At 44.3% G+C, this 26,153-nt stretch overlaps 2 protein-coding genes across 4 annotated transcripts in view; both read right to left on the bottom strand.

Moving 5' to 3' along the window:
• The window catches only part of LOC115408965 (tripartite motif-containing protein 16-like), a 232,283-nt gene that overhangs the window by 164,861 nt on the left and 41,269 nt on the right, over positions 1–26,153 (bottom strand). The window lies entirely within an intron of this gene.
• LOC115408963 (E3 ubiquitin/ISG15 ligase TRIM25-like) lies at positions 19,112–24,630 on the bottom strand. Of its 3 annotated transcripts, none has more exons than XM_030119898.1 (3): positions 21,796–24,630; positions 20,849–21,700; positions 19,112–20,695 (listed from the first exon to the last, which is right to left on the bottom strand). In XM_030119898.1, exons 2-3 carry the CDS (start codon positions 21,524–21,526, stop codon positions 19,886–19,888), a joined length of 1,488 nt encoding a protein of 495 aa, XP_029975758.1. In that variant the 5' UTR covers positions 21,527–21,700; positions 21,796–24,630; the 3' UTR covers positions 19,112–19,885. The 3 variants fall into 3 exon arrangements, with proteins under 3 accessions (XP_029975758.1, XP_029975759.1, XP_029975757.1); XM_030119899.1 differs by having other exon boundaries at positions 19,112–20,689; positions 20,864–21,700; XM_030119897.1 differs by having other exon boundaries at positions 19,112–21,700.

The raw sequence follows: 26,153 nt of genomic DNA, 5'->3' as shown, positions 1-26,153 counted from the left end.
CCTGGATGCGCAGGATGCCAGTCGCTTCTCGTGGTTCCTCCGATGGACGATGTGCCGTGGTCTGGTTGGTACCGAGACACCTGGTCAGCATCTCTCTCTTCTTCTGGTAGCAGCTGCAGAACGCTCTCATTGAACTGATCAAAATCACTCCTGAGTTTGGAAAACTCCTCCAGATGTTCATCAAAACATCTGGATCATCTCTGCTGGTCATCAAGGCTCTTATTTTATTCAGCTCTGCAGTCTCCTGTGACAGCTTTGCTCTTCTTAAACTGATTTGCTGCTGCAGTTGTTCTTTCAAGCATTTCTCTGTGTGCTCTGGTGCCCTCTTGTGGCCATCGTAGGTACTGCATACATTTCCTTTCTGTCTGGCGTCCTGCTGCTCATTCTTCTCCATTGTTCCTTTACCTTTACCAGAAGCTGGTTGAGCTTGCACTCCTGCAGCATCATGTTCCAGCAAAGTTCCAGACCTGATCCTGGATTCCTACAACACTTTCAGGCTCAGAGTCTCTGCTGGGTCCGGGACATCAGACTGCCATCTACTGGAGGAAGGCTGAATAACCGGCTGCACAACCTCCGTCATCTTGTTGGCATCAGCCATGAACATGACAGTCAGAGCAGCAGAGGTGGAGAGCAGGGGAGCCTTGACAACACCAGGAGTAGGTCAGCCCCCTGTAAGAGCTTCATGGATGATCTGACTGTCTCCACCACATCTGTCCAGGCAGCAGCTGGATCCTCCAAGGCCCAGAGGAGCTCACTTGGGCCAGGATGAGTTTTAAATCTCGGTCTCTGGTCCTCAAGAGGGGCAAAGTGACGATAAGTTCCGCTTCACTTTGTCTGGAACCAACATTCCCTCCATCACGGAGCAGCCAGTGAAGAGCCTGGGGAAGCACTTTGACTGCAGCCTCAAAGACTCAACATCTGTCCTCAGAACCAACCAAGAGCTGGAGGACTGGCTGAGGCTCCTGGACAGATCAGGCCTGCCTGGGAGCTTCAAGGCTTGGATTTCCCAGCATTCCATCTGGCCCCGGGTCCTGTGGCCTCTGCTCGTGTCTGCGGTGCCCATCACGACCGCTGAGGCCATGGAGAGGAAGATCAGCAGCTTCCTGTGGAGATGGCTCTTCCTGCCCCGCAGTCTGAGCAGCTCTGCCTGTATGGCAGCAGCAACATCTTGCAGTCCCGTTTAGTGGACTCACTGAAGAGCTCAAGGTGTCCAGAACACGGGAAATCCTGCAGTACAGGGAATCCAGGGAGGAGGAGGTGGCATTGGCTGCTATCCAGGTAGGAACAGGGAGGAGATGGAGGGCAGACCAAGCTCTGGAGGGGGCGGAGTCACGGCGACAGCGCCTCCTTCAGGAGGAGGAAGAACCAACCAGCAGGATGGTGGGAATGGGGCAGCAGGGAGCGTGGACGAGGTGGGAGAAGGTTCTGCAACGGAAGGTCAGCTGGTCCACCCTCTGGAGAGCAGACCTTCAGAACATCCCATTCTGAGTCCAGGCTGTGTGTGAAGTCCTGCCGAGCCCAGGTCACCTCCATGTCTGGGAAGAACAGAAACACCATCCTGTCCCCAGTGGCCGAGTTGCTCGGTGCCGACTTGACTGTAAGCTGCTTACCAACTCGGCCAAAAGCCTCTTTTTTTTAATCACGATGCGGCTGCGGCGCGTCGATTTGCAGTTTTTTGACGATGCACTCGGATGGAGGTTTTTTGTTGTTTGTTTTTTGCCGCGGCGAGAGCACAGATTTGCATTTGCACCAACCTAGTTGATGTAAACAACAGTGAAATATAATAAAATATTTGATAAAAATTTCATAAAAATTTAAATAAAAAAAATTGGAGGAGTCTGTGCCTTCAGAGCGGGCAGAGCGGACGTATAATGAAACTTTTCCTAATCACAGCTAAACTTGTTTTGATTCTGGTGTAAACTATCTATCCAATCTGTGGACAAAAATAATGATTGAAGATATTTAGTGATTTAAATAAGCAGCTTGTGTTTGTCACACTATCCGCTCAAAAGAAAAAAAAAACAAACAAACACAAAACAGAAAAAAAAACACACATGAATGAGCTGTCTGATTATCAAATGCAGAGGTCAGATTCTAAGACATTTAACTTTCCCTCCTCCGTACTGGAGAACTTAAATTTTCTGACAGGCTCTTCACAGTCCTCAGTCTGCTGCGTGCACGAGAGAGGGGTGGGGTTCACGCTGACGGAGATGCCAAAATGAACAAATGACCTGAGGGAATGAGCTCTCCGCTTATTCCTATAGTGGAGATGAACGTCAATACAGGAATGGAGGGAAATAATGATTAACACTAGAACTAAAACGATGAACACTGGAACTGCCAGCATTCTTACCCCCCCCCCTCCAAAGGCCGCAACAGTCAGCCAGACCGTCATACATATGCAGTGTTTTTGCGCAGGAGCACACCAGGTTGTTTTTCTGTAATCTAATCAGTGGTGGGCCGTCAGGGCCTGCAAAGCCTTCTCTGCTGGCCTAAAAATGATCTGAATTACAGACTGATGTAAATTGTATTTTGTCCATAAATAATTAATAAATGATTCCAAACGGTATGTTCCAGGTCCTTTCATAGTTTTCCCGTGGTTGCGCTGCTTCCAGACATGTTTTTTTCATATTAAATCATTTAACCAATCAGATTTCAGGCATCATCTGTTGCTAGGGTTAAAAGAAATCTGCCCGAGGCCTTCGCTGTCCGTTCCTGATGGCGCAGTGAAGTAAAGTGAAGCGTCAATCAGACAGTTGCTTCAACCAATCAGACAGTTGCTTCAACCAATCAGACAGTTGCTTCAACCAATCAGACAGTTGCTTCAACCAATCAGATCTCGAGTTGGCGACTCAGCGCCTTCGAGCTTCTAACAACAGCAGATCCAGGCCCTCTGATTTACATTCACCAAGAGATACAGTAGGGGGCGGTATGCACCTAAGTTGCTGGTCGCCTACCTCAATTATTCCAAAGAAGAAGAAGGAGGAGAAGAAGAAGAAGAAGAAGAAGAAGAAGAAGAAGAAGAAGAAGAAGAAGAAGAAGAAGAAGACCTGAAGAGAAATAAAACTTACAGAAATCCCACAGGGCAGCTGGACTTTCAGCCCTGGCTTTATGGAACTGAAACGCACGGATAATCTATATGACAGAGCAGTTGAACTCTTTTTGAGGAAGGAAAGGAGGATGGATTTTGTTTTCAAATAATCTGGATTTTGGTGAGTAAAATGTTCCTCTTTTCTTAAATAATATTGCTGTTTTATTAAGTTGTTGATGCTCATTGTATGTGCACAGATGTAGTAGGAGACTTGTGCACTTCAGCAAAGACATTTATTCTGGCTGCACAAGTATCTATCTGCTGTTCAACAACTCTTTATGTGCATATCTGCATAATAAGATTTTTTTTGTAGACAAAGTAGTTATTGAGAGGTGGATTGGTTCAGGAGGATCTGTTCTGAAGGCCTTAATGTGAAATGCACGGTCCGCCACTGAATCTAATGTATTAGAAATTAAGATAAATAAACAAAATATTAAGTCAAGAGGATCAGCAAACCTTTTAATGTCTCATGTCTGCTTTATTAAAGCCTCAAATCAGGTTTTAAAATGTATTTAATTTTTACGGTGCGCATTTCAGCAGCGTCACCTCTCACTCACACTCTGCGCACTCCTTTCCCTGATAAACACGCACACACACGCCAACACACACACAACAGTTGTATTATTAACCGTCAATAATAATCAAGAACATAATAAAATGAGTAAAATAAGTCTCCCCGGCTGCGCACCAGGACAGACACCTTCCCACACGGCCCCGTCCTCACCCTGCTCATCTGATTCTGGGGCTGCAGGCTCCACAGGACAAAGGTGTTTATTTGTTTGTTATGTTCATTCTAAAATTAATTTTTGGAAACGAGAAATACATGGTTTGCTGCACTTTGATGGAGGATATAATATTTGACCTGAATCTGTAACTGGCCCCTCTGGAGACGCTGCAGTGCTCCTGCTGTCAACTACCGTGTTCACTGTTGTGTTGAGATTTATTACATTAGTTTATTTATTTTTCACACCATTGATGTTGTTATAATTTAGTTGTAAACTGACCTACAGTAATTCTCTATACCTGGAGGTGACGCGTGAGCGAGTTCATGCTCCACTGCAGGTTCTGCGCTGGACAAGCAGACACTTTCAGTGCACGGCGGGGAGCAGAGGACCCTTATTTAGAAAAAGGGTTCTATGTTCCCCGGTCCATACAAAGTGGGGAACATTGGACCCTTTTGGAGAAAAGCGGGGAATTTAGGACCCTTACGTGGAAAAAAGGTCCTATGTTCCCCGGTCCATACAAAGTACAAAGCGGGGAACCTACACTGTAACACATTTTCCCGTTAAATTACAGTAAACTACTGGCAGCTGGAGTTGCCAGCTTTAAACTGTTAGAATACAGATACCTACACTGTAATAAATGAATCTATGGCCATGTCAATTATAATCAATTTAATAGGTAAATGATATTCAATGTTATTATGTTCTTGCTTTTGTCGCAATCATTTGATTAAAAAAAACACAAAAATGTTCGGAGAAATATCTTATTTTAGTTAGACAAAAAACAAGCATTCTGTTTGTGATTCCAAACACAGAGATAAATCAATGAATCCAACTTCATGTTTTTAAACAGTTTTTAATTGAGAACCACTTCCTGTTGAAGCAGGAAGTTGTCTTTTGAACGCTGCATTACCCGCCTACAAGACACTTGAAGGCTTGCATGGTAAGTCTCCAGCTTTTTCCATATTTGTCTGCAATATGACAATTATTAACTAAGTTGTAGAAATGTACATTATTTTCTCATCTATAAAGTATCGAAATAACATGTATGTTGCAGATAGGTTACAGTTTTCTGCGGTTACCTTTCCTATGCTTCTTTAATAGACTATTGTTAATACATTAAATTGTGTAAATAACTTTCACTGAGTGAAATGTTGAGAGATGAAGCTGAAGGTATAGAGGGTTTTCACCGACGTCACGACTTGGGCGGTACCCTCGCTGCGCCGCCATATTGGAGATACTCAGTGTAAACAATCATACTGACAGTAGCCGCGATTGTGTGTTATGGAACAATTTGAGTGCGTTCAGCCATGTCGAAAGCTCGTCAAAACGGACTGAAGAAGCACAGGAATATCAGGAAGGCCTCGGGTTACAAGAGAAAGCCCGATATTTCGAGAAGCTGCGGTTTATTGGTGGTAAAGATCCGTAGGAGTTGGCTCCCACCTCCTGGACCCTCACTGGGGACCAGCACTTTCGTCGGGGTTGGGGTTCTAAATAATTGATTAAAACGCAAATATTACCAAGCTGATGGCTACAAAAAGTGTGACAGCTGAAATATGTTTTTTTTACATAAAATACTTTAAAAATCTAGCACAAACTGTTTTTTTCAGGAGTAATACGTCTCTTAAGGCTAGGGACAGAAAAATTCAAGTTTCTGTAGAAGCTAAACGTTTATGAATGATCAAAGTAACATATGAAGTCATTAATGAGCTTAAACTGTTGCTCTGTTTCACTTACCTGACAAGAAATGTGCCGAACAAATTCGGATGTTGTCCAGATTTTTCCCTCGTAGATCTTGGTGAAGCTTTGCTAAGCGCCTCCGTTCCTCTGATAGTTTTTGGCATTCCTCACCCTGGTTTTTGAGAACTTTTGGAAGTCTATTCATTCTTTCATTTTCTACCGCTTATCGGGGTGGCGGGTGGCTGGAGCCGATCCCAGCTGCTGTGGGCGAAGGCGGGGTCACCCTGGACAGGTCGCCAGTCTGTCGCAGGGCGACGTCTGTATAATTCCAAATGTTTTTCTCGGTCTGACCTATTGGCACAACCAATGACACGGCAATAATTTATCATTTTTCTTGATAACGCTCTGGATCTTCCTTAGGACTCGTGCTTTGTTGTGATACGGAGTACCTCCAAGATGGCGACTTCCGGGTCGATGACGCATCGAGAAAACCCTCTATAGGTTGTCCTGTCTTTCTTTTCTTTTAAGTTTTTTTTTTTGGCTGTGCTTCAGTTAGCTTACTTCCTCGATATCAGCACGTTGACCAGCCAGGTAAATTGCTCTCTGCATTGTCGTTGTTTTTAGTAAATGTGTAATGAAAAGAACTGAAATCATTTTTTTATCATTTTAACATTTCATTTGTGCAGCTGGAGCCCATATCTGTCCATGCTTATGGACAGAGTGTGTGTGTGTTGCAGAGCAGCACATAGTGCACGCTATTACAGTATACTAGTGTATACTTTGGAGACAGTTCATTTATTGACTGAACTCTCGTTGTCCCAAACACAGTTTTTGGAACTATGGACATTCTTTCGTAACTAACGGCAACTATTTGAATTTTCAGCAGAGGGGGGACAGTGGCGTTGGACGGCTGTTTTAGTCACAACTCGAAATACAGCCCAGGTTCAAAAGTCCTGAAGTTATCCTTTAAGGGGACTGCAACAGTGAGTAAAAGGTTCTTAATAAACTTCAACTTGAAAATGTGCTTTATTTGGTTATCCAGCAAATATTAATAAGGCTTGCACAGTGATTGTTTATCATCAAATGATGTGATAAACCAACTACATTTTTGTACAGTTGTATATTATAACATTAAATCCAATTTCATCTTGCAGGACATGAGAACTCCGAGCTTTTGAAAGAACTTGTCTTGGCCATCACTGTCACCACAAGCCTGGGACTTCGGCAACTGAAAGACCAAAGGAGGATCTCACCTTTTTGTTTGATTGTTCTGTGAGATTCATTTGAATGTTTCATTGTCGACATCTTGAATTTGGTGTATTTTAAAACATGCTCTTAAAAACTTATTAGCATCCGGTGATTGTAGAGCTTCTGTTGTTTCAGCAAGTAATGTTCAAGCAGCCTTGAACATTAAAGGATAAGTTCGGTTTAAACAGTTTTTACGTTGTTTATAGAATGAAGTACAACAATACACCCAAGTGATACATTCAAATGGAACATATATCTGCATATATGACATATCTGGCGACACCGGGCTGTGGTGGAGGAGAGGCTGAGCGGACCGTGATGAAATATTGGTGAAACTAATGAGTTTTTGGACGATTAAAGTCATTTTAGGAGTGGATATATACATGTCCGTCTGCTAACGGTATAGGGATGTGCGCCGCTCGATTTTGGATCTAACTTTCTCCTGAATCACTGTTCGGATCAGAAAAGCCTTCTGGGTGAGGAGATTGTTGTACTTCATTCTAGAAACAACGTGAAAACTGTTTAAACCGAACCTGTCCTTTAAGTATAGCAGGTTCAAGGCATTTAACACACTTTGGGATCAGACTTGTGCTCTGAAGTACACATTGTTATGGTGTTACCCTACAGTTTGATTCAGCCCCCCCCCCCCCCCTTTTTCAGCTTTTTTTTTACATGCTGCATTTGTCAATATCGACAGATTACATTGACTGACGATACCTGCGTGGAAAAAGAAGTAGTGAGTTCATACGTTTTGCTTAATATGGAGTGTTTTATTTTCTTGATTTTTATTATTGATATGGTCTCCATGCACTTTGTTACTCTTTCATTTCATTGCATGATTTCTGTATATTTATTTTACTCATAATTTAACTACTGCCTTTTAAAAACTAATGTGCAGAAAACCAAGGATGTGTCAGCTTAGCCATTCAAATGTTGGGTTGTATCATTTGCACTATGCTGTGGTCAAGCATTGTACTGTTTCAATTTTAGGATGCTGGCGGCATTTAAAATAAAGTCAAGAGTTCTACATTAATGGTTGAATTTGTGATTAATTAAAAATAAGATTTAATTGATGTAATTAAATAAATTCAAATCAGAGCACTGATTAATTTAGATGATTATTACTAAACTGTATATCATTGAAGTGTAGAATTATATTAATTTTTATAAATACTGTTAAATCATTTCTAAGTTTCAGTTTATTTCAGTTGAAATTAATATTTTAGTTTCGTTATCAGTTAATTCACTTTTGTTTTGAATCAGAATTTACTCATTTTAAATGGGTCATTATGACACGCCTTATTTCACTTAAATTTACTCAATATCAAACATAGTTGAATTTAATTCATAATATTGCTTGTAATGTGTTGCCTTAATTTTACTGAGTAGATAGGGGGTACTTTTTCTTACAGTGTACTGTGATCTACAACAACAGTCTATTACTGTAAAAATATTACAGTACTGTGCTGTACAGAAAATAAACATTACAGTATTATACTGGCAGTTCTTTGGTTGCTAATATAGTTATTTTACAGTTGCTACAGTATTCTCCATAAACAACTTATTACTGTAAAATTACTGTGTGTTAAACACTGCAGAATGTTTGAAGTGAAAAGTAAAACTTCTAAACAGAGGTGGAGCCTGGGTCTCAGTACAGAGGGGGCGGAGCATTCTCGACGGGCCCTTATGATAGTAATTTAACCATTCAAACAATCCCTCATGCTACCATCAAACAACACACTAATGCTCACTTTTATCGACCAAGCAAACCTCTATGCCTCAGAAAGCAGAATAAAGTCACAAACCAGTTCACAGACTTGTTCTGAAGAACACACACACACACACACACACATACACACACACACACACACACACACACACACACAGACAAATGCAGCCTGACAGCTGTCACTCTCAGAGCGTCTGCTGTCCATGGTGCTGAAAACTCAGATAAAAACTCACGGGCTACATCTGGACCATCTTTGATATAAAAATAATATATATATATATATATATATATATATATAATATATATAAATATAAAATGAACACAGCTGCTCTAAAATTACACAATCTATTCAGATCGGTATAGACAGGTCGATATCTTTTGGAATTCACGTATATTAGAAAAAAATAGACTCGGCGGTCTCTTATAGTTCAGAGCAACACAAGGCTCATTCAAACAGGCAGGTGTTTCAGACCACAGCATTCTGATAAAGATAATATTTCTGAAGGTTTCACTGACTCACCAGTGGCTCGATGTTAGGTTTTGGGTAGTACCGCTAGCGGCTAGCATAGTGTTTAGCATACTGTTTAACTTCCTCCAAAGAGTTCAGATCAAGTGCAAAAGAAAAAACTGGTTCATGCCGCACAGCCAATCAGCGCTGGCTTCCAGCTCTGATGCATTCATGGACAGTCGTAATGTAAGAACTGACAAATTGGAGCCCACAGTCATCTGCTATACCTTCTGACACACACTGCACATTTTATTATAATCATTTATTTACGAGTAAATGTGAACACATCACATGAAACGGGGCCCTGTGACCTTGTGGGCCCTGGGGCGACCGCCCCCTTGCCCCCACTCTGGCTCCGCTACAGTTTCTAAAATAATACTACTAATAAATGAAAACAGCCACAAACAGAAATAGCTGAGACAAGAGATGGACTTACAACAATGACATTTATTAAAGACGAACATTTCAGTTCACATCCATAAACTCCACAAGCATCATTACTTGACCGTCTTATTTTTTTCTTGAACTAAGACATGGGAGTTGGAAACATTGCATTTATTAAACTGTATTGTCCAACTGGTTCAAAGTTGATGGAGTCTGGTTTGACTGCAAAACAGAGTACAACTCATCAGCCAATTCAACGGCCCGACACTTTACTGCTTATTTTTCCTTCTTACTTCCTCCCTTCACACAAAGAGAACGTTTGGGTTAAAGTCACAGCATCAATTGCACAGCAGCTAATAAGACAAGGTTAAAGCAGCTTCATTACACATTTCATAACAATAAAAACTAAACATCTCAAACAGGTTTTCAACAACTGTAAGTCCAAAAATGAACCTGGGCATCCGAGACAGTTTGGACTGAGCTATATTACGAAATGAAGCCCCACTCAAAGTCCATCAAACCTTTTAGGAGAGTGGCCACATGGGGATTCACCGTTGTTGCCTTCTTGTGGACCAACTTCCCCGTCCTCTCTGACACCACCTGGCTGGTCTTTCCTCCCCTTTCGGGATTGATACCAATGAGGCGCCTAAAATGAAAGAGTAGAGAAAATGTATAAGATGTTAGGTGATGAAACTAAAGACAGTTTAATATGGATCCCTATCACATTAATGTAAAAAGAATTAAGATGTATTTGTATGACGATCACCTCTGTCTCAAAATTATGAGAAGATGATTTGATTTTTTTGAAAAACTTTCAATGAGAAACAAGAAAACATTCATGACTGGGGATTACAACAGATCAGCTGCTGCCATAAAACAGATTTGATTTAACTCAAATATTTGGGAAATGTGTTGGTCGTGAATTCTAGGACTTTGGTGTGCAAAGTTCAAAATATACTTTTAAAGACTGTATTTCAGGTCAAGTTAAGAAGAGCTTTTAGAGGAGGCCACATTGCTCAATGACAGCAGCACACAAAATGACATGGCCAGTCTGACCAGCAGCGTTGCTGAAGATGGCTGCCAGAAAGAAGCAGACTATGCTTTGACCATCAAAGCAAAGCCTGCTTTCGTTTGGAACTTTACAGTTGTCCTGAACAACAGTTGACCAGGCTGAAGATAGCTTCTGATTCGACATGCCAGTAAAGGGCAAATCCACTGAATCTGTGTAAAAAGAAAGTAACTCAGTCAGTGTGTGACTGTTTAACTCGGTGAGTGAATCTGTGTGTGTGTGGTGCACACTGATTCATGGTGCGCTTTTGAATCCTTTTTTGTTTTTATGACTGTTTTTACTGTTCAGCACTTTGCATTGTTTTTATGAATATGAAAGGTGCTTTACAAATAAAGATTGATTGATTGATATGAAATGACATTGCAACACTCCTAAACAGAGCTGAGAAGAGGGGTAACACATTCAAACAATATTTCTGTCACAAAATGTACCTTTAAACAAACTCCAGCTTCCTTGCAGCTTCTTCTTGGAACTCCAGGTTGAACACAGAACGTTGCAAAAACTGCAGCCAGCCCCGAGATGAAGGATTTGTGGCTGCCTTCACAGATGACCCGGCTTTCAGTGCCGATCATCCAGTGGTCCAATGTGACTCCATCACCAGCAACTGATGCAAACAACTATGGAAAACAAATAAGGTGTGAGAGCCATATATGAGGAGAAGAAGTTAAATGAAAAAGCAACGCATAATACACATATCGTTCTTTACTTTTAACATTGCTATTTTGTCTATTTTATTTTGTCCAACTTGATGTGTATGCATGGCACTGGCTGGAAGATATTGTTTGTTGATTTAACTGTGTTTTAGGTCAATACACAGAGAAATTGAACTTTAGTGCAAAGAGGAAAGCAGGACAGAAATGTGCTCAGTCTTTTCACTGCAATGTCTGTATCTGGCAGGAAAACACACTAAAGACAGAACCTAAAAAGTTACACTGTTAGACTCAGTTTGTTCTGTCCTCCATGTAATGCTTTCATGACACTCATCAGTTTTCACCAGTGTTGCCTTATTGGGCGGGTTCCCGCCCAGTTGGGCTACTTTAAAAGTCACTGGGCTGGGAAGAAGAGCCTTGGGCGGGCATGTAAACATTGGGCTGCTTTTAACTCCTTGGCTGGAGAAATCAGACTTGTCGGGAGCCCAAGTTCCGCAATAGCGGAAATTTTTCACGGAAATCACGTCTGTCCGCTCTTCCGCGGCCGGTGCAGAAACGCCACACGCCCCCCTCCAGTGTGTACCGCGCTGAGACGACTGCAAGGCGGCAGATACGAAAAACCAGTAGTCTGCAGCAACCACTGTCATCCTCCACAGACAGTTACTGTGACGTTCAGTGAACGAGTCGTTCGTTTGAACGGCTCTTTAAAGTGAACGAGGAGAGCCGGTTCACAGCTGTCTGAGAGCCGCTCCTTTCTGCAAATAGTCCAGGCTTCCTTCACGTGTCTCCTGAGCGTCTCCTGAGCGTCTCCTGAGCGTCTCCTGAGCGTCTCCTGAGCGTCTCCTGAGCGTCTCCTGAGCGTCTCCTGAGTGTCTCCTGAGTCCAGCTGTCTCCGCTGCCTTCATGTGAACGACCGAGTTTCAGATTTCCGCAGCAGCTCCAGTCACCTGAACGCAGCAGCTAGCTAGCGGAGGAGAAGAGTCCAGAACCCGGAGCGGAGCCGGGGTTCTGGAAGAACTGGTTTCCCTCTTAATTCAAAGTTCAACGTTCAAAGTAATAAAAAAGAAGAAATGGAACTTCAGCCCGATTCTTCATGAAGGTAAGATCATTTCATTAGGATGTGCGTGTGTGTCTGCGTGCATGTGAGAGCCGTGCTGTGCACATGAGAGAGCAGCTGCTGGTTTTGAAATGCATTGTTTATGTATTGTGGCAACAGAGAGGTGTTCCCTGCGTTGTTTTCGGCAGAATATTTTGATTTAGTTTCAGTCTTAGTCTTTTGGACGAAATGCTCATTAGTTTTAGTCACATTTTAGTCTTTTCTACACTTCATAGTTTTAGTCTGGTTTTAGTCATAAAAAGGAAAAAGACAAAGGAAATTGTAAACAAAACAAACATAATAAAATATACTTAAATGGCAAAAAAACGACCGAACACATTGATGCCTTTGAATATCAAATAATAAACTGGACTGGTTTGATACTAACTCAGCGCAGTGCTGATATGAGCTCTGCAGACAGACTGAGAGGACTAAAGGAGTTTTGCTGATACTTTCAAGTTATTTTGATAATGTCCAGACTGATATAAAGGCTGAGATCTTTTATTCAAACTGCTCTGTTATGTTTCTGTTCCTGATTTGAACTGAGCCTGTTATTATTTTGGAGGAATGATAAAACCAGTATTAAGATGGTTGTTAGGAAAATACGAGCATTAAAAATACTGAAATAAACTAAATGAATTCCTTGGCCACACCTGATGGTGTGAAACACTGGAAGTCTCCAAAACTGAAATGACAAACAGAACTTGAGTTTGATCAACTTTGTAAGTATTCCTGACCTGAATTTTCTCCATACAAATATTAAACAAAAGTCAAAATGCATTTCTTCAAAATAAGACAACGCCTGAATTATTTAAAAAAAAGAAAACAAAAAAAAAAGAAAGAAAGTAAAGATGTATTAGGTAGGCTACTTGGGGAAAACTCTTCACTCATCAGTGGTGGCTCCTATTGCAGCTTCACAGTAAGAACAAACAGTCAAACAGCTGATCAGATCCTCCGTCTCCACTACGAGGCGTTCTGTTTGATTTTCTGCTGGATTCTGATTTAAATACATCCATAAATCTCTGCGTCTTTTCCTCTCGCCGAGCTCCGGCCAAAGTTGCTGCCGCTCTGCAGTGCGCCGGTGCTGCAGCGCAGGCTGGTCAAACAGGAAGCAGCTCGTGATTCATAATATTTTCAGAGTAAAGCAGCCGGTCTGTGTGAAAAGCTGGGAGAATCGCATTGGTTTTCATTTATTTTGAAAGTCAAAATACTGACATTTTGGTCTCGTCTGGTCTCGTTAACGAAAACAACAGATACATCTCGTCACATTTCCGTCTTTAAAGAGATATTTTTAGCTCGTCACGTCTCGTTTTAGTCACAGAAAAAAGGGGCGTGGACGAAATGTTTTCGTCGTCGTCATCGTTGACGAAAACATCACTGGGGGTTACTTGCTTTGTCTTCTGCAGCTGTTTATCCTCGTTATGGTCACTATGTGAAGGTTTGTGTGCTCAGGAAGTGTTTTCTGTTGTGTGTGTAATGTTTTGGTGCTGTCTCATGGGTTTGGCCCAATCGGGCTGGTTTTTATAAAAATGGGCGGGTTTTCAGCTGTGCTTGGGCTGGAAACTGCCATGAGGATCTGGCAACACTGGTTTTCACTTGCAGACCTTCACAACAAATGAATATCACCGACATTCAGCCCTTAAAGTACTATGTCAAGAAAAAAAATCCTCACCTCAACAATTAAAGGTGCTGTAGGCAGGATTCAGCATCTCCGCCATCTTGCTTAGGGTTACCTCAGCAAGATGGCGGTTTGAAACCCAGCACAGCCAATCCTGTCCTGTTTTCTCTGACATCACGCCCTTACGCAAGTTAAGCCCCTCCCACAAGAACGTGCGACGAACGCCCCTCGACCAATCAGGATAGAGCCTCAGGGGCTCTTCTGATTGGTCAAAGATACCTGGAGCTGTGGAGATTCCTTTTCAGCTCAGAACAGAGACAGATGGAAACGCTGCGCCCTCGCGGTAGAGCAGTTATGCTCCACTCCTAAAGGATTATCAATGGATACTCTAACATTTAATCCAAAGAAAACACAGAGAAATTAGCATTGACTAGCAAAATCCTGCCTACAGCAGCTTTAAACTGTTAGCTTTATTACATTAAGTGCACATTTGAAGCTTTTAGCTTTTTGCATCAACCAGCATAACAGCAGAACAGTCTCCCTATAAACTACTTTAAATTATTTTACGTGAAGAGTACTGCAGCAAATGGTCAAATGCAACCGTGTAGCAAAAATGACCAAGCCAGCTCAAGCTAATATGCTTCAACACAAAGTTCAACTTTTGTCCACAGCTGCACGTAATTTTGACTTGTGAAAAAAATCGAAAAAATGTTCATCCTGAACACAATCACATAATATCGTATTCTTACTTTTGCAAGATTCTATTTACCTTCTTAACAAAGCCTGGGTGAGGGTGGATGACGGGGGGGGGGGGGGGGGGGGAGCACCAGGTGATGCCACATGGAGTAAGCCCCGCCCTCCAGTTCGGTGCTCTGAGATTAAAAATCCTGATGAAACCTAATTCTTCTCTTCTCGTTACTGTTTCCTCCATCTTGAATGAACACACCGATGTGTCGGCCTGTTTTAAGTTCTATTTATTTTCAGATTTTTCTCAGATGTTTAACTGAACAGATCAAAGATCTCGAAGTCTCAACTGAAAAAGAAAATAAATACTGTATTATACCATAAGATTATGGTGGCTTGCTGTAAAAAAAACCCAAAATACTGCTTTGTACCGTAAATAGTTTACAGCAGCTTACCGTTAATATTTTGTCTCTGAAAGACGTCAGAATTTACAGTATTCAGCTGTATGAATGGAAAACAGTATACTACTGTTCAAAGTATCCAGTATTTTTACAGTCATTTGTTCCAGTGTAGGACCGGGGAACACAGGTACGCTCCCATCTGGTCACGTGACCAGACAGCCGCTCGCGCTGCGCTCCTAGCTAAGCTACTCGTTCAAACAAGACGTCAACCATGAAGCTCCAGGTCCGTTCTCCACGTGTCAGTCTCCATCATCACACAGTTTGTCCTCCGTCCCCCCCCCCCCCCCCTGCTACGTGAGGAGAAGCGGAGCAGCCGGCACCAAAAAACTGTGCAAATCGTCGCGCCGCAGCATCGTGATAAAATAAAAGAGGCTTTTGGCCGAGTTGGTAAGCAGCTTGCAGTCAAGTCGGCACCGAGCAACTCGGCCACCTGAGAGCCTTGATCCTGCTGCATCCCTGCACTGGCTGCTGAAGGAACCCATACTCCAAGGAGCACGTCTGGGAACGCCATGGAAAGACGCCCCGCTAATGTCTGCAGTTTTCTTCCAGAAACGAGTAACAATGGTTCAACATCTGCTGAAGCTGGCGGGAGAGAACTTGGACAATGCTGAGGCCTTGGCAGAGAGGCTGGAGGTCCGGTCTGTCCGGACAGTTGGTGCCATCCTGGAGAAGTTCAGGAGGGCGTTTTCCAAAGAGGACAGGGCGCTCCTGCAACAGTGGTCTAATGGCGAAATAACACCTGACGCTTCTGATCCATTTCCTAGGGTGGCGATCAAAGCAAATCTTCCAGACTGTGGCATGGCAGACCCTCTGCTCAGTGGCTGTGTGTGGATGTCTCTGGACTCTGCTAATGGGAAGGGTCTTTACCAGGGGTGTGTAAAGGCTTTAAACAAAGAAAATCTCAAAGGAAGGGCAGACACACCATGGAGAGCTTTTCTGAAAGTGAAACCAGAGGTTAAACCAGCCTGGAATGTGTTCTATAAACCACCATTGACAAAAAATGTTGGAGATTTGCACTGGCGTGTTTTACATGGGATTTTAGCAGTCAATGCCTTTGTGTCAGTGATCAATCCTTCAGTTCCAGATGGTTGTCCTTTCTGTTCTATGAGAGAAACCGTTTTTCACTGTTTTGCCCAGTGTTCCAGATTAACTCCACTGTTCAGAGCACTCAGCACTTTAGTGAGCCGGTTCAAAGAGCACTTTACTGAGTTAATGTTCATTTTTGGTTTTTCTTATGGGAAGAAGAGGAAGGGGAGATTGTTGAATTTCATTTTTGGACAGGCAAAAATGGCAATTTACCTGAGCAGGAAGGAGAAGATCAAAGGAGAAGGGAGATGTGATGCTCTACTGCTGTTCAAGAAGCTTGTGAGAGCTCACATACAGTTTCAGCACAGGTATTACTTCAAAATGGAGGACTTGGAGACTTTTAAAAACACCTGGGATCATGATGGTGTCTTGTTCTCTGTTAGAGATTCAAAAATAATTTTTGCAGATGTTTTGCTGTAATATGTGGCAGAGAATGGTTGACTTTTTATTTATTTATTTATTCCTTGTATTTTTTAATCTCTTTCGATTTGGCATTTTGTATATGTTAACGTTGACTTGATACAACCCAGTCTTGTTTAAATAAAGGATTGTTGAAAAGTCAAAGTCTCTCTCTCTCTCTCTCTCTCTCTCTCTCTCTCTCTCTCTCTCTCTCTCTCTCTCTCTCTCTCACTGCTTCACTTGTGTCTGTCTCCATTTCCAGAGAGTGAAACTCTTTTCCCCGGTGTGTCAGATGTACTGATGCTCTGAAAGGCTGAAGCTTCCTGTAAACCTCCTGATATATGGTCCAGCTGTTTTTCACTGGCATGGTAGAGCGGCTGACGGTCTGACTGGAACACCCATCAGTGAAAGGTCAAGGGTTGCCCCAGATATGAGCAGTTCCTCCCTCTGGTCAGTGTGCAGCTTGTGCTCCATGTGTTCTGCTCTGTGTGGCTCTGGATCCACGTTCCTTCATCTCTAAAGAAGAAACCACAAGAACAATGTGATCCTCACCATCATCTGACATGACGACAGCTGGAACACTTCCATGGTAACCATCTGCAGGATGTGGCTGCTTGATGGTTGAAGTTCTGTCTGAGTGGAACGCTCCAGTCACAGGAGAACAACCATCTACACATCCTCAGCAACAACTCACAGAGTGTGGATGTGTGTATAGGGGACATGTAGAAACACTAGAAACAGGATGATCAGCTGACTTTGGCCCTGCAGCAAGACTGACTGTGGCTCCCCTCAGCAATCGCTCCAGCAACTTCCACTTCCAGTCTGGAATCCACACCTTCCGTCTGCCGATGCCGGATATTTGCTTTAGAGAATCCCCGAGTGAATCCACTCAAACTGAAGGGGACTGGATGTTTCTGGATCAGAGCAGCCTGGTCCTCTCAGACTTCCTGTTCCATCTTGGTGGGTCACAGTGGAGACTCCATCCTGATGTTTGCCTTTTCTCCAGAGAGTCACACATCTGGAGATGCTGCGGAAAAACACGCCTTTTGAAAGCTAACTCTGAAAGCTAACTTTACCTGTATCTGTTAACGACTGCCAGAGCAGCCAATCATAATGCCTCTCGTCATCGTCACAGCCTATCAAAATGCAGGAGCCATCAAGACGTGGCCGTGGTCCATACAGCGCTAAAATAAAAACAATAAAGTAGAAGCTGAGCAATGAGTACTGGGCCTGTCTCCCTGGACGGGACACTGGTGTCCAGGGACTGGCTGCAGAGTCTCAGGAAATTCAAAGCTGATTTTCCTGGAGGTTTTTCCCAGCGTCCAGAAGGCCTGGAGTAGAGGAAAGAGAGCGCCATCTACTGACAGCTCCCTGGAAATCAATGAGAACGGTGTTCTTAGAGCTGTTGCTGAAATGTGATTGGATTGTCTCACCTCCACATCACTGATGCAGCAACATTGCAGTTTTCCCCATGGATGATGGGAGTTTCAGCTCCTTTGATCTCTGTGACCGTGGTCAATGTGAGGTTCACGGCACAGAAGCAGGACAGAGTCAGCCGGCAGCCTCGTCTCCATCTCCACCTCGGTTTGTGTTTGGGCAGCAGTCAGCTGGAAACATGGCAGCTGTCAGGATCAGTGAGCACAGCTCGGTCATTCCAAAGGTAGGAGGGTCTTAATATGGAGAGATGTTATTTGAGATGTTTAGCTACGATGTTTAATGGCAGTGAAGATTTTTCTAAATCACCTCTACTGATAAAATACTGTTACTATTTGGCTCTATTGTGAAGCAAACATAGGTTTGGCCAGCAGAGGTCCTCCGTGAGTGTCAGTAAAGTCTGCGGTCAGTGTGTTATGGGCAGTGGACAGATCGCTCTGAGTGGCTCCTGTTGGACGAGATTTAAGTAAATATATGAAACAAATAAGACAGAAAGGTGTGGGGCCCTGCAGCCACATGGGGGCGGTAGAGCTGCAGCTTCCAGGCTCCAGGGAGGGTTTTAATGTTTTAGGGTTTTAGGGTTTGAGCAGAGTGTTGATATCATCCCAGCACTCAGGAGGAGAACCTCCAGGCCGTCCATTCTCTCTAAAGAACTCCAAAGAGCTCCTCAGCATCCAGGTCCACTTCCTCCAGCACCTCCTCAAGGCTCCTTCTGCTCCTCTTCTTCCATTGCCAGGAACCTTGGCTGTTCCACCTCTCCTGTGAAAAGTCCTGGGTTGCTGCCGACTCACTGCACAGCCAGGAGGAGCTCCTCCATGATTTGTTCTCCTCCTTCAAAACAAATCAGTCCCTGAGATTGATGATCTAGAACATCAACAACTGGAGTTTCCACTGTCATTCATGAAGAACCAGCACAGACAGAGGAGACCACTAGCTTACTGTGATTAGCCACCTAGCTTACTGTGTTTAGCCAGCTAGCTTACCTGTGTTTAGCCAACTAGCTTAACTTTTGTTAGCCAACTAGCTTAACATTTGTTAGCCAACTAGCTTAACTTTTGTTAGCCAACTAGCTTAACTTTTGTGAGCCACCTAGCTTAACTTTTGTTTGCCAACTATCTTAACTTTTGTTAGCCAACTAGCTTAACTTTTGTTAGCCAACTAGCTTAACTGTTGTTAGCCAACTAGCTTACCTGTGTTGAACCAGCTAACAGTTTTGTTCGGCTAACCCTAACAAATAAAGTCCAGATAAGAATGATGACTGAATGTATTTTATTAAAGGCTCCATGTTGACTGACTTGGTTTCTCTTGGTGTCACACAAACAACATTTGAAGCAAAAACCTTTGAAAAAGAAACAAATCGACAATAAAGTAGCATTTCACTTTATGACTGATTTAATGTCTTTAAAAGAAACCTGTGTGTGTGTGTGTGTGTGTGTGTGTGTGTGTGTGTGTGTGTGTGTGTGTGTGTGTGTGTGTGTTGTCGACTGGAGTCATTTCCAGCTAAAGGAATCAAACTTCCTGCCACTTGGTGACAGATGAAGATCCAAAAAGCCAAAACAATCAGTTCACTGTTCAAGAAAATCCACAAATCTTCACTCTGAAGGATCAAATGTCAGAAAAGAATCATGAAAAAAGAAAGACTGATCAATCCAAACATGTGAAAGCTCCTAATTTCCACTTCTAATCCCCCAAAGTGTGAAAAGCTGCAGCTTCCTGTAGTACATGAAGAAGAACTTCCTCTTTGAGAAGCTTGAAAAATGAGTCCAACTATTAGAAAAGCCTCTGTTGAGGAATCAGTGAGGGACTGATGGCTGCAGCCGCCATGTTTTTTCCTCCACTAACTCAGCTCCTTTCTGTCTCTCCACACTCGTCTCACATCCTTTTGTCCCCGTAGAAAGTCTCTGAGAAGACGGCCGACCATCTGTTGGTTTCAATCTTCTTCCTGTCAGAAATCTCATCAACGCCTCAGCTCAGAAAATGTGGAGGCTCCTTTAGAAAACCACACCAGGAGGTCTGATGGAGTCCTCTACTCAGGTTTCAGGAACTCTGCTGAGGATCCAGGACAAACATAAACTCCAGCATGTAGCGGCTGAGTGAAGGAGGTCTGGACTCTGAGGAGGAGAGTCATGGTTTCAGAGACACTGTAGAAAGACAGAATACCTGCTCTGTGATCCAGGTACACTCCCACTCTGGAGGACCAAGGACCTGAGACGGGAGTGTGGATGTTGTTGTGATAAAAACTAAAAGTGTCAGAGACACAATCTAAAGCCCAAGATTTGTCATCACCTCCAAACACACATTCCTTCTCCCTCCCTGCTCTGCTGATGTTCTTGTATGTGACTGCTACAAAAACTCCTCTTCTCCTCTCCACCTCCCAGTAACTACGTCCAGTCAGACTCTCTCTGCTCAGAACCTGACGATATTCAGTGAATCTGTCTGGATGATCAGAATAAGGCTGATCTTCCTCTGTACAAGTTACTTTTCTGTCTCCATCAGATAATTTCAGCTCTCTGTTCACAGAGTTTGGATCCAGAGTGATCTGCTGTGAATATTGTAAGAAGTCTGCTCTGCTCTCTGGCTGTGGTTGTAGCAGTAACATCTCCTCTTCATTCTCTCTCAGGAAGTCCTGGAATTTCTCTCTGTTCTCTGACACAACTGCTGCCACATCCTCAAAGTATCTGAGAGGAGCAGTCTGGATGCTGGAGGAGTGTGTGGGCTCACTGAGTGCTGACACTGAGGTGTAGCTGTGGAGAAACTCGGTGTGGTCCTCTGTGTGAGCCAGCTGCTCCAGCTGGACGTCTTTCCTCTTCAGCTCAGCGATCTCCTGCTGCAGCTTCTCCTCAAGCTCTTTGAGTCCACTCACTGCAGTTTGCTGCTGGGATCTGAGCTGCCGCTTCACCTCAAGGCTTCTTTTCTGGAGGAGACGGATCATCTGGGTGAAGCTCTCCTCGCTGTGCTCCACTGCTTCATCAGCAGAGACATTGACGACCTCCATCTGCTGCTGAAGCAGCTTCACGTCTTTCTCTCGCTCCTGGATTCTCTGCTGGATGTGTAGTCGACTCCCCTCCAGCTCCTTCTGCTTCTGGCTCCTTTCTGCTGCAGCTGGGACTGTTTCATGGCCTCTGTGTTGGTCCATGGTGCAGAGGTAACAGATACACTGCTGATCAGTGCGACAGAAAATCTTCTTCACCTCATCGAGAAGAGAGCAGATCTTCTCCTGGAGCTTCTTGGAGGGCTCCACCAGCTGGTGTTTCTTCAATGGAGCTGCTTCGTAGTGACCTTGGAGGTGTTCCTCACAGTAAGAGGCCACACAGACCAGACAGGACTTGACAGCTTTCAGCTTCCTCCCAGAGCAAACATCACAGGCCACATCTTCAGGTCCAGCAGAGCAGAGATCAGCTGCAGCAGCTTGGAGTCCAGTCTTCTTCAGATCCTCCACTAACTCTGCCAACATGAAGTTTATCTCCAGGTCTGGTCTATGCATGAACTCCTTCCTGCACTGAGGACAGCTGTAGATTCCCTTGTTTTGCTCTTCATCCCAGTGTCCATTAATACAGTTGCTGCAGTAGCTGTGTCCACAGGGAACCGTCACCGGATCCTTCAGGGGATCCAGACAGATGGAACAAGAGAACTTTAGTGGATCCAGCTGAGCTCCTCCCTGAGCCATTTCCTCCTCTCAACAACAGCCAGTGTTTGAAGAGTATCTCTTCCTGCTCAGCAGCTTTGAAGCCCAACCCTCCTCTGGTTTCCTGCTCCTGTGAACGCTGGTCTGCCCTGGTTCTGCTGGTGAGCTGCTGCCCCCTGCAGCTCAGAGACGTCAGGGATCCCTCAGCTGTGAGATCTGTGAAAGAGGAGGAGGCAGTGACTCAGTGTGGAGAGAAGGGAGAGGACGTCACAACTTGACTTCATTCAGGAAATGCAGCAGCTTCACTTCACCTTCAAGCCGTCGATCAGCTGGAATGTCAAGCTTCAACTTCTGCTCCCCTGGTGACACAAAAGAGGACTTTATTATATTCTCAGTTTATTCATACTTTCACTCCTATATTGACAATATACTTCCACAAATTGCACCTTTTGTAAATATATAACAAGGATAATGACATTGAGGCAGCTGTGGGGAGAGCAGTCGTCTTACAATCGAGAGGTTGTTGGTTTGATTCCTGTCTCCCCCTGTCTGCATATTGCAATCCCCAGCTATGGGTAAAATAGCACCACTGCCTTGTGGCCATCATGGGAGTGACAAATGCTAAGGGAGACCCTCCCCTGCAGAAAAAATATGGAGTACAGCCCTGAAGGCGGTTGGTTCTCGCCTTGGAGCTCCTACCGGCAACTCCTTTAGCCAAGTTGGTACCAACTGTATGGGCCTGTACCTTCTGCTGGACACTACCAGCGAGGATGAGAAGGGGGACGTGCTGACTCGGCATCTCGGTTCCTTCAGAACTTCATCCTGGCTTGTCCATGATCTCTCGAGATCGACGGAACCAACAATACTAACATTAAGCTTTCACACTGACACTTTTAACACACCTTGAAATAATTGTACTACTGTTACGTCCCCCCTTGAAGTTGTTAAAAATGGCCAAGCTAGGAGTGAGGGGGGAAAACGCAACACTTATGCGCAGGCCTACTGGGCAGATGTAAATGGCGTCAGGTGGTGAGCGGGCAAAACCAGGTACACAACACAAAAGAACTTGGTGGCCTTTTCCATAGGAAAAAGGGAATTTATATAACAAAGGATATAATTAAACAGAAGCAGTGTTACAAATTTTACAAATTACAACAAAGATGCCAGAACGCAGCCAGCAGGTGTAAAACAAAAGGCTTGTAGAAACAAAAATGGGGAGAGCTAATGGAGGGCAGGAGGACGTTAGGAGAAGGGCCCTGTGGGCGGTGCCACTAACAACATAAACCCTAAACTTCCCCTACACCTCGACCCTGTGACTTTAACTATCTTAACCAGTGACTCGCCCTAACTAACTAACTAAGCCTGAACCTTACCTGCCTGCTACAGAAGATCGTGGCAGCCGCCCACACTTACCTAGTGTGTATAAACAAAGTCACCTACGCGCTGAATGTAGACCCCGGGGTGTCTTACCTGGAGCCCTTCTCCAAGGAAGAAGACAATACAGAGAATGGGGTTGACTACAAAACACACTAGGTGGGGACGGGTAGGTTTTAACAAAAATAGGCCCTCCAACACTAGTTTGGTTAAGGAGGGCAAAAACCCAAAGGTCACAAACTTTAGTCAAAGTGTCAAAATGCTCTCCAAACGAACAAGTGATTTCTCCCTCTCACACAGACAGACAGACCGCCAGAAACACAGGGTGCAAAGCAATATATAGGGGCAGGACTGGAGGTTGATTGGATGATCGGCTGATGGGATGATTGGCGACAGGTGTCCAGGATTGACTGCTGGCAGGACAGGTGAGGTCTTGGATGAAGAGCTGGAAAAAAAGGACAAACACCACGCCTGGACACCTGGGGGAGACAAACAGGATCAAACCCAAGACACACAGAGGCAGCAGCTGTAACACCCCCACCCTTAAGAGCAATCCCGTGGGATTGTGATAACTACAAGATCCAGGACCCCTCTAGGATACATCTATGACAAAAATCACTTTTGCATCATATGTATTGTATCCATGCGCAGCTCAAAATAATCAGAGTTCATTATCTTACCTAAGAGTAGGCCCGAGAAAGGGCATCCACAACCACATTCTCCGAACCTTTCTTGTGGCGTACAACCAGCGGAACACCCTGAACCATTAATGCCCAGCGCATGAGGCACTGATTATGGTTATACATGAGATTCAGGAACACCAGAGGATTATGATCAGTGAAAACCTCAACGTCAAATGGACTGGAGCCAAGATATACTTCAAAATACTGCAATGCTAAAAGTAAAGCTAGCGTCTCCTGCTCGATGGTGGAATATCTAGTCTGGGCCTGGGTGAACTTGCGGGAAAACAAACAGACAGGGTGATCAATTCCTTCGGTATCTTCTTGAACAAGAACAGCACCAGCACCAACAGAACTTGCGTCCACGTGCAGCTTGAACGGTCGCTCAAAATCTGGGGCAGACAGAACAGGAGAGCTACACAGCAGTGTTTTGATGGAGTCAAATGCAGATTGGCACTCACCAGACCAGTGAAATTGTACAGACGGACTCAGCAGACCAGTGAGGGGAGCTGCAACAGTAGCAAAGTTACGACAGAATCCTCTGTAGTAGCCGGCCATACCTTGGAATCTGCGCAACTGTCTATGGGTTGCAGGAGCAGGAAAGTCAGCAATGGCAGAGACCTTTGCTGCTATTGGTCTCACCTGACCGCGGCCTACCTCCTTCCCGAGGTATGTGACTGTGGCCTTTCCAAACTCGCATTTAGCTAAGTTGATCGTTAACTGGACATCGGCCAACCATTGGAAAACTGCCCTCAGCGATGTCAGATGCTCTGTCCAGGTTGTAGAATGGATGACCAGGTCGTCTATGTAAGCGGTACAGTTCGGGACATCACCTACAACTGTATTAACGAGACGCTGGAAGGTTGCTGGAGCATTGCGCATGCCGAATGCCATCACTGTGTACTGGAGAAAATTGTCAGGAGTTACAAAGGCAGAGATGTCAGAAGCTCTAGATGTTAGTGGAACCTGCCAGTAACCCTTTAATAAATCCAATTTCGTGACAAAAACAGCATTTCCAACGGTGTCTACACAGTCATCGATGCGGGGCAAAGGAAAAGAGTCAGGGACTGTGACTGCATTTACCTTGCGATAATCTGTGTAAAACCGGCTGGTACCATCAGGTTTAGGAATCAGCAGACAGGGGGAGCTCCATGGACTAGTACTGGGAATGGCCAGGCCATTCTCTATTAGGTACGCAACCTCCTGCTGCATGATCTTACGTTTACCTTGGTTCACTCGGTAGACATGCTGCTTAATCGGCACCGCGTTATGGACATCTATGTCGTGGGACAGAACTGAAGTGCGTGTGGGCACATCTGAAAACAAACTGGGATAGGAGTCAATCAGTTTCACCACATCATCCTGCTGCACTTTGCTTAAGTGAGTCAAATGTTCTCGGAGAGAGTTTAACACCTCCGAGTTACTTAACCTGGCGCACTGATGTGGCTGAGTCCGCAGGTCAAGGCCATCATCATCAGCATCACCATGAGCGGTGACATTCAACACGGAACAGGACCATCATTAGACGGCTCTCCATCTCTTGTGTGATACAGTTTAAGCATATTAATATGACACACTCTGGTCTGACATCTCCGGTCGGGCGTCTGTTTCACATAGTCCGTGTCGCTGAGTTTTTTCTCCACCATATATGGACCACTGAAGCGGGCAGACAGGGCAGAACCAGGGACTGGCAACAGCACCAAAACTATCACCCGGCTGGAGAGCTCGTGGAACAGCCGTTTTATCATAACGAGTCTTCATGGTTTCCTGGGAAGATGACAACACCTCCTTAGCTAAGGCACAAGCATGATGTAATCGCTCTCTCACTTTTCTGACATAATCCAGCACACTTCTTGGAGCTGGATCTGTGGAGATCATTCTCTCTTTCAAAACTTTCAACGGGCCTCGTACGGTATGTCCAAAGACCAACTCTGCAGGACTAAACTTGAGGGATTCCTGCACAGTTTCATGGAGACCAAACAACACGAAGGGAATACCTTCATCCCAGTCCTTGCTGGTGTCCAAGCAGTACTTGCAGAGGGTGGACTTTAGAGTCTGGTGCCATCTTTCCAACGCCCCCTGACTCTGAGGATGATAGGCACTCGACACTTTATGAGTGATGTTCAGGGTTTTGAGAACCTGGGAAAACAACTTTGACAGGAAATTGGAACCCTGATCTGTCTGGACTATCTTTGGTAGGCCAAATGTAGAGAAAAATTTCGTGAGGAGAGCAATGACAACTTTAGCGGTTATTTTGCATACTGGAATGGCTTCAGGAAAACGGGTAGCGGTACACATAATTGTTATTAGAAACTGATTACCTGCTTTTGTTCGAGGCAGTGGACCTACGCAGTCCACAATGACGTGCTCGAACGGCTCTGCCATGACTGGTATTGGGCAGAGAGGAGCTGGGGAGACAACCTGGTTAGGTTTACCCACAATCTGGCAGGTATGACAGGTCCTACAATGTGTAGCTACATCTTTCTTTAACCCTGGCCAAAAGAAGTGCTTGAGGATTCGGTCATAAGTTTTTGTGACACCTAGATGACCGGACCAGGGACTGTCATGGGCTAACGCCAACACTTGAGCACGGAATGGCTTTGGAACAACAACCT

This window comes from Salarias fasciatus, chromosome 22, assembly GCF_902148845.1.
Source record: "Salarias fasciatus chromosome 22, fSalaFa1.1, whole genome shotgun sequence".
NCBI lineage: Eukaryota > Metazoa > Chordata > Actinopteri > Blenniiformes > Blenniidae > Salarias > Salarias fasciatus.
The sequence above is the reverse complement of the archived record's forward strand: the minus strand, read 5'-3'. Positions and strand labels throughout refer to the sequence as shown.

What these genes read in the sequence shown, in the direction of transcription:
- LOC115408963 (XM_030119897.1), bottom strand. Translation starts at nt 21,526, where the DNA reads ATGGCTCAGGGAGGAGCTCAGCTGGATCCACTAAAGTTCTCTTGTTCC.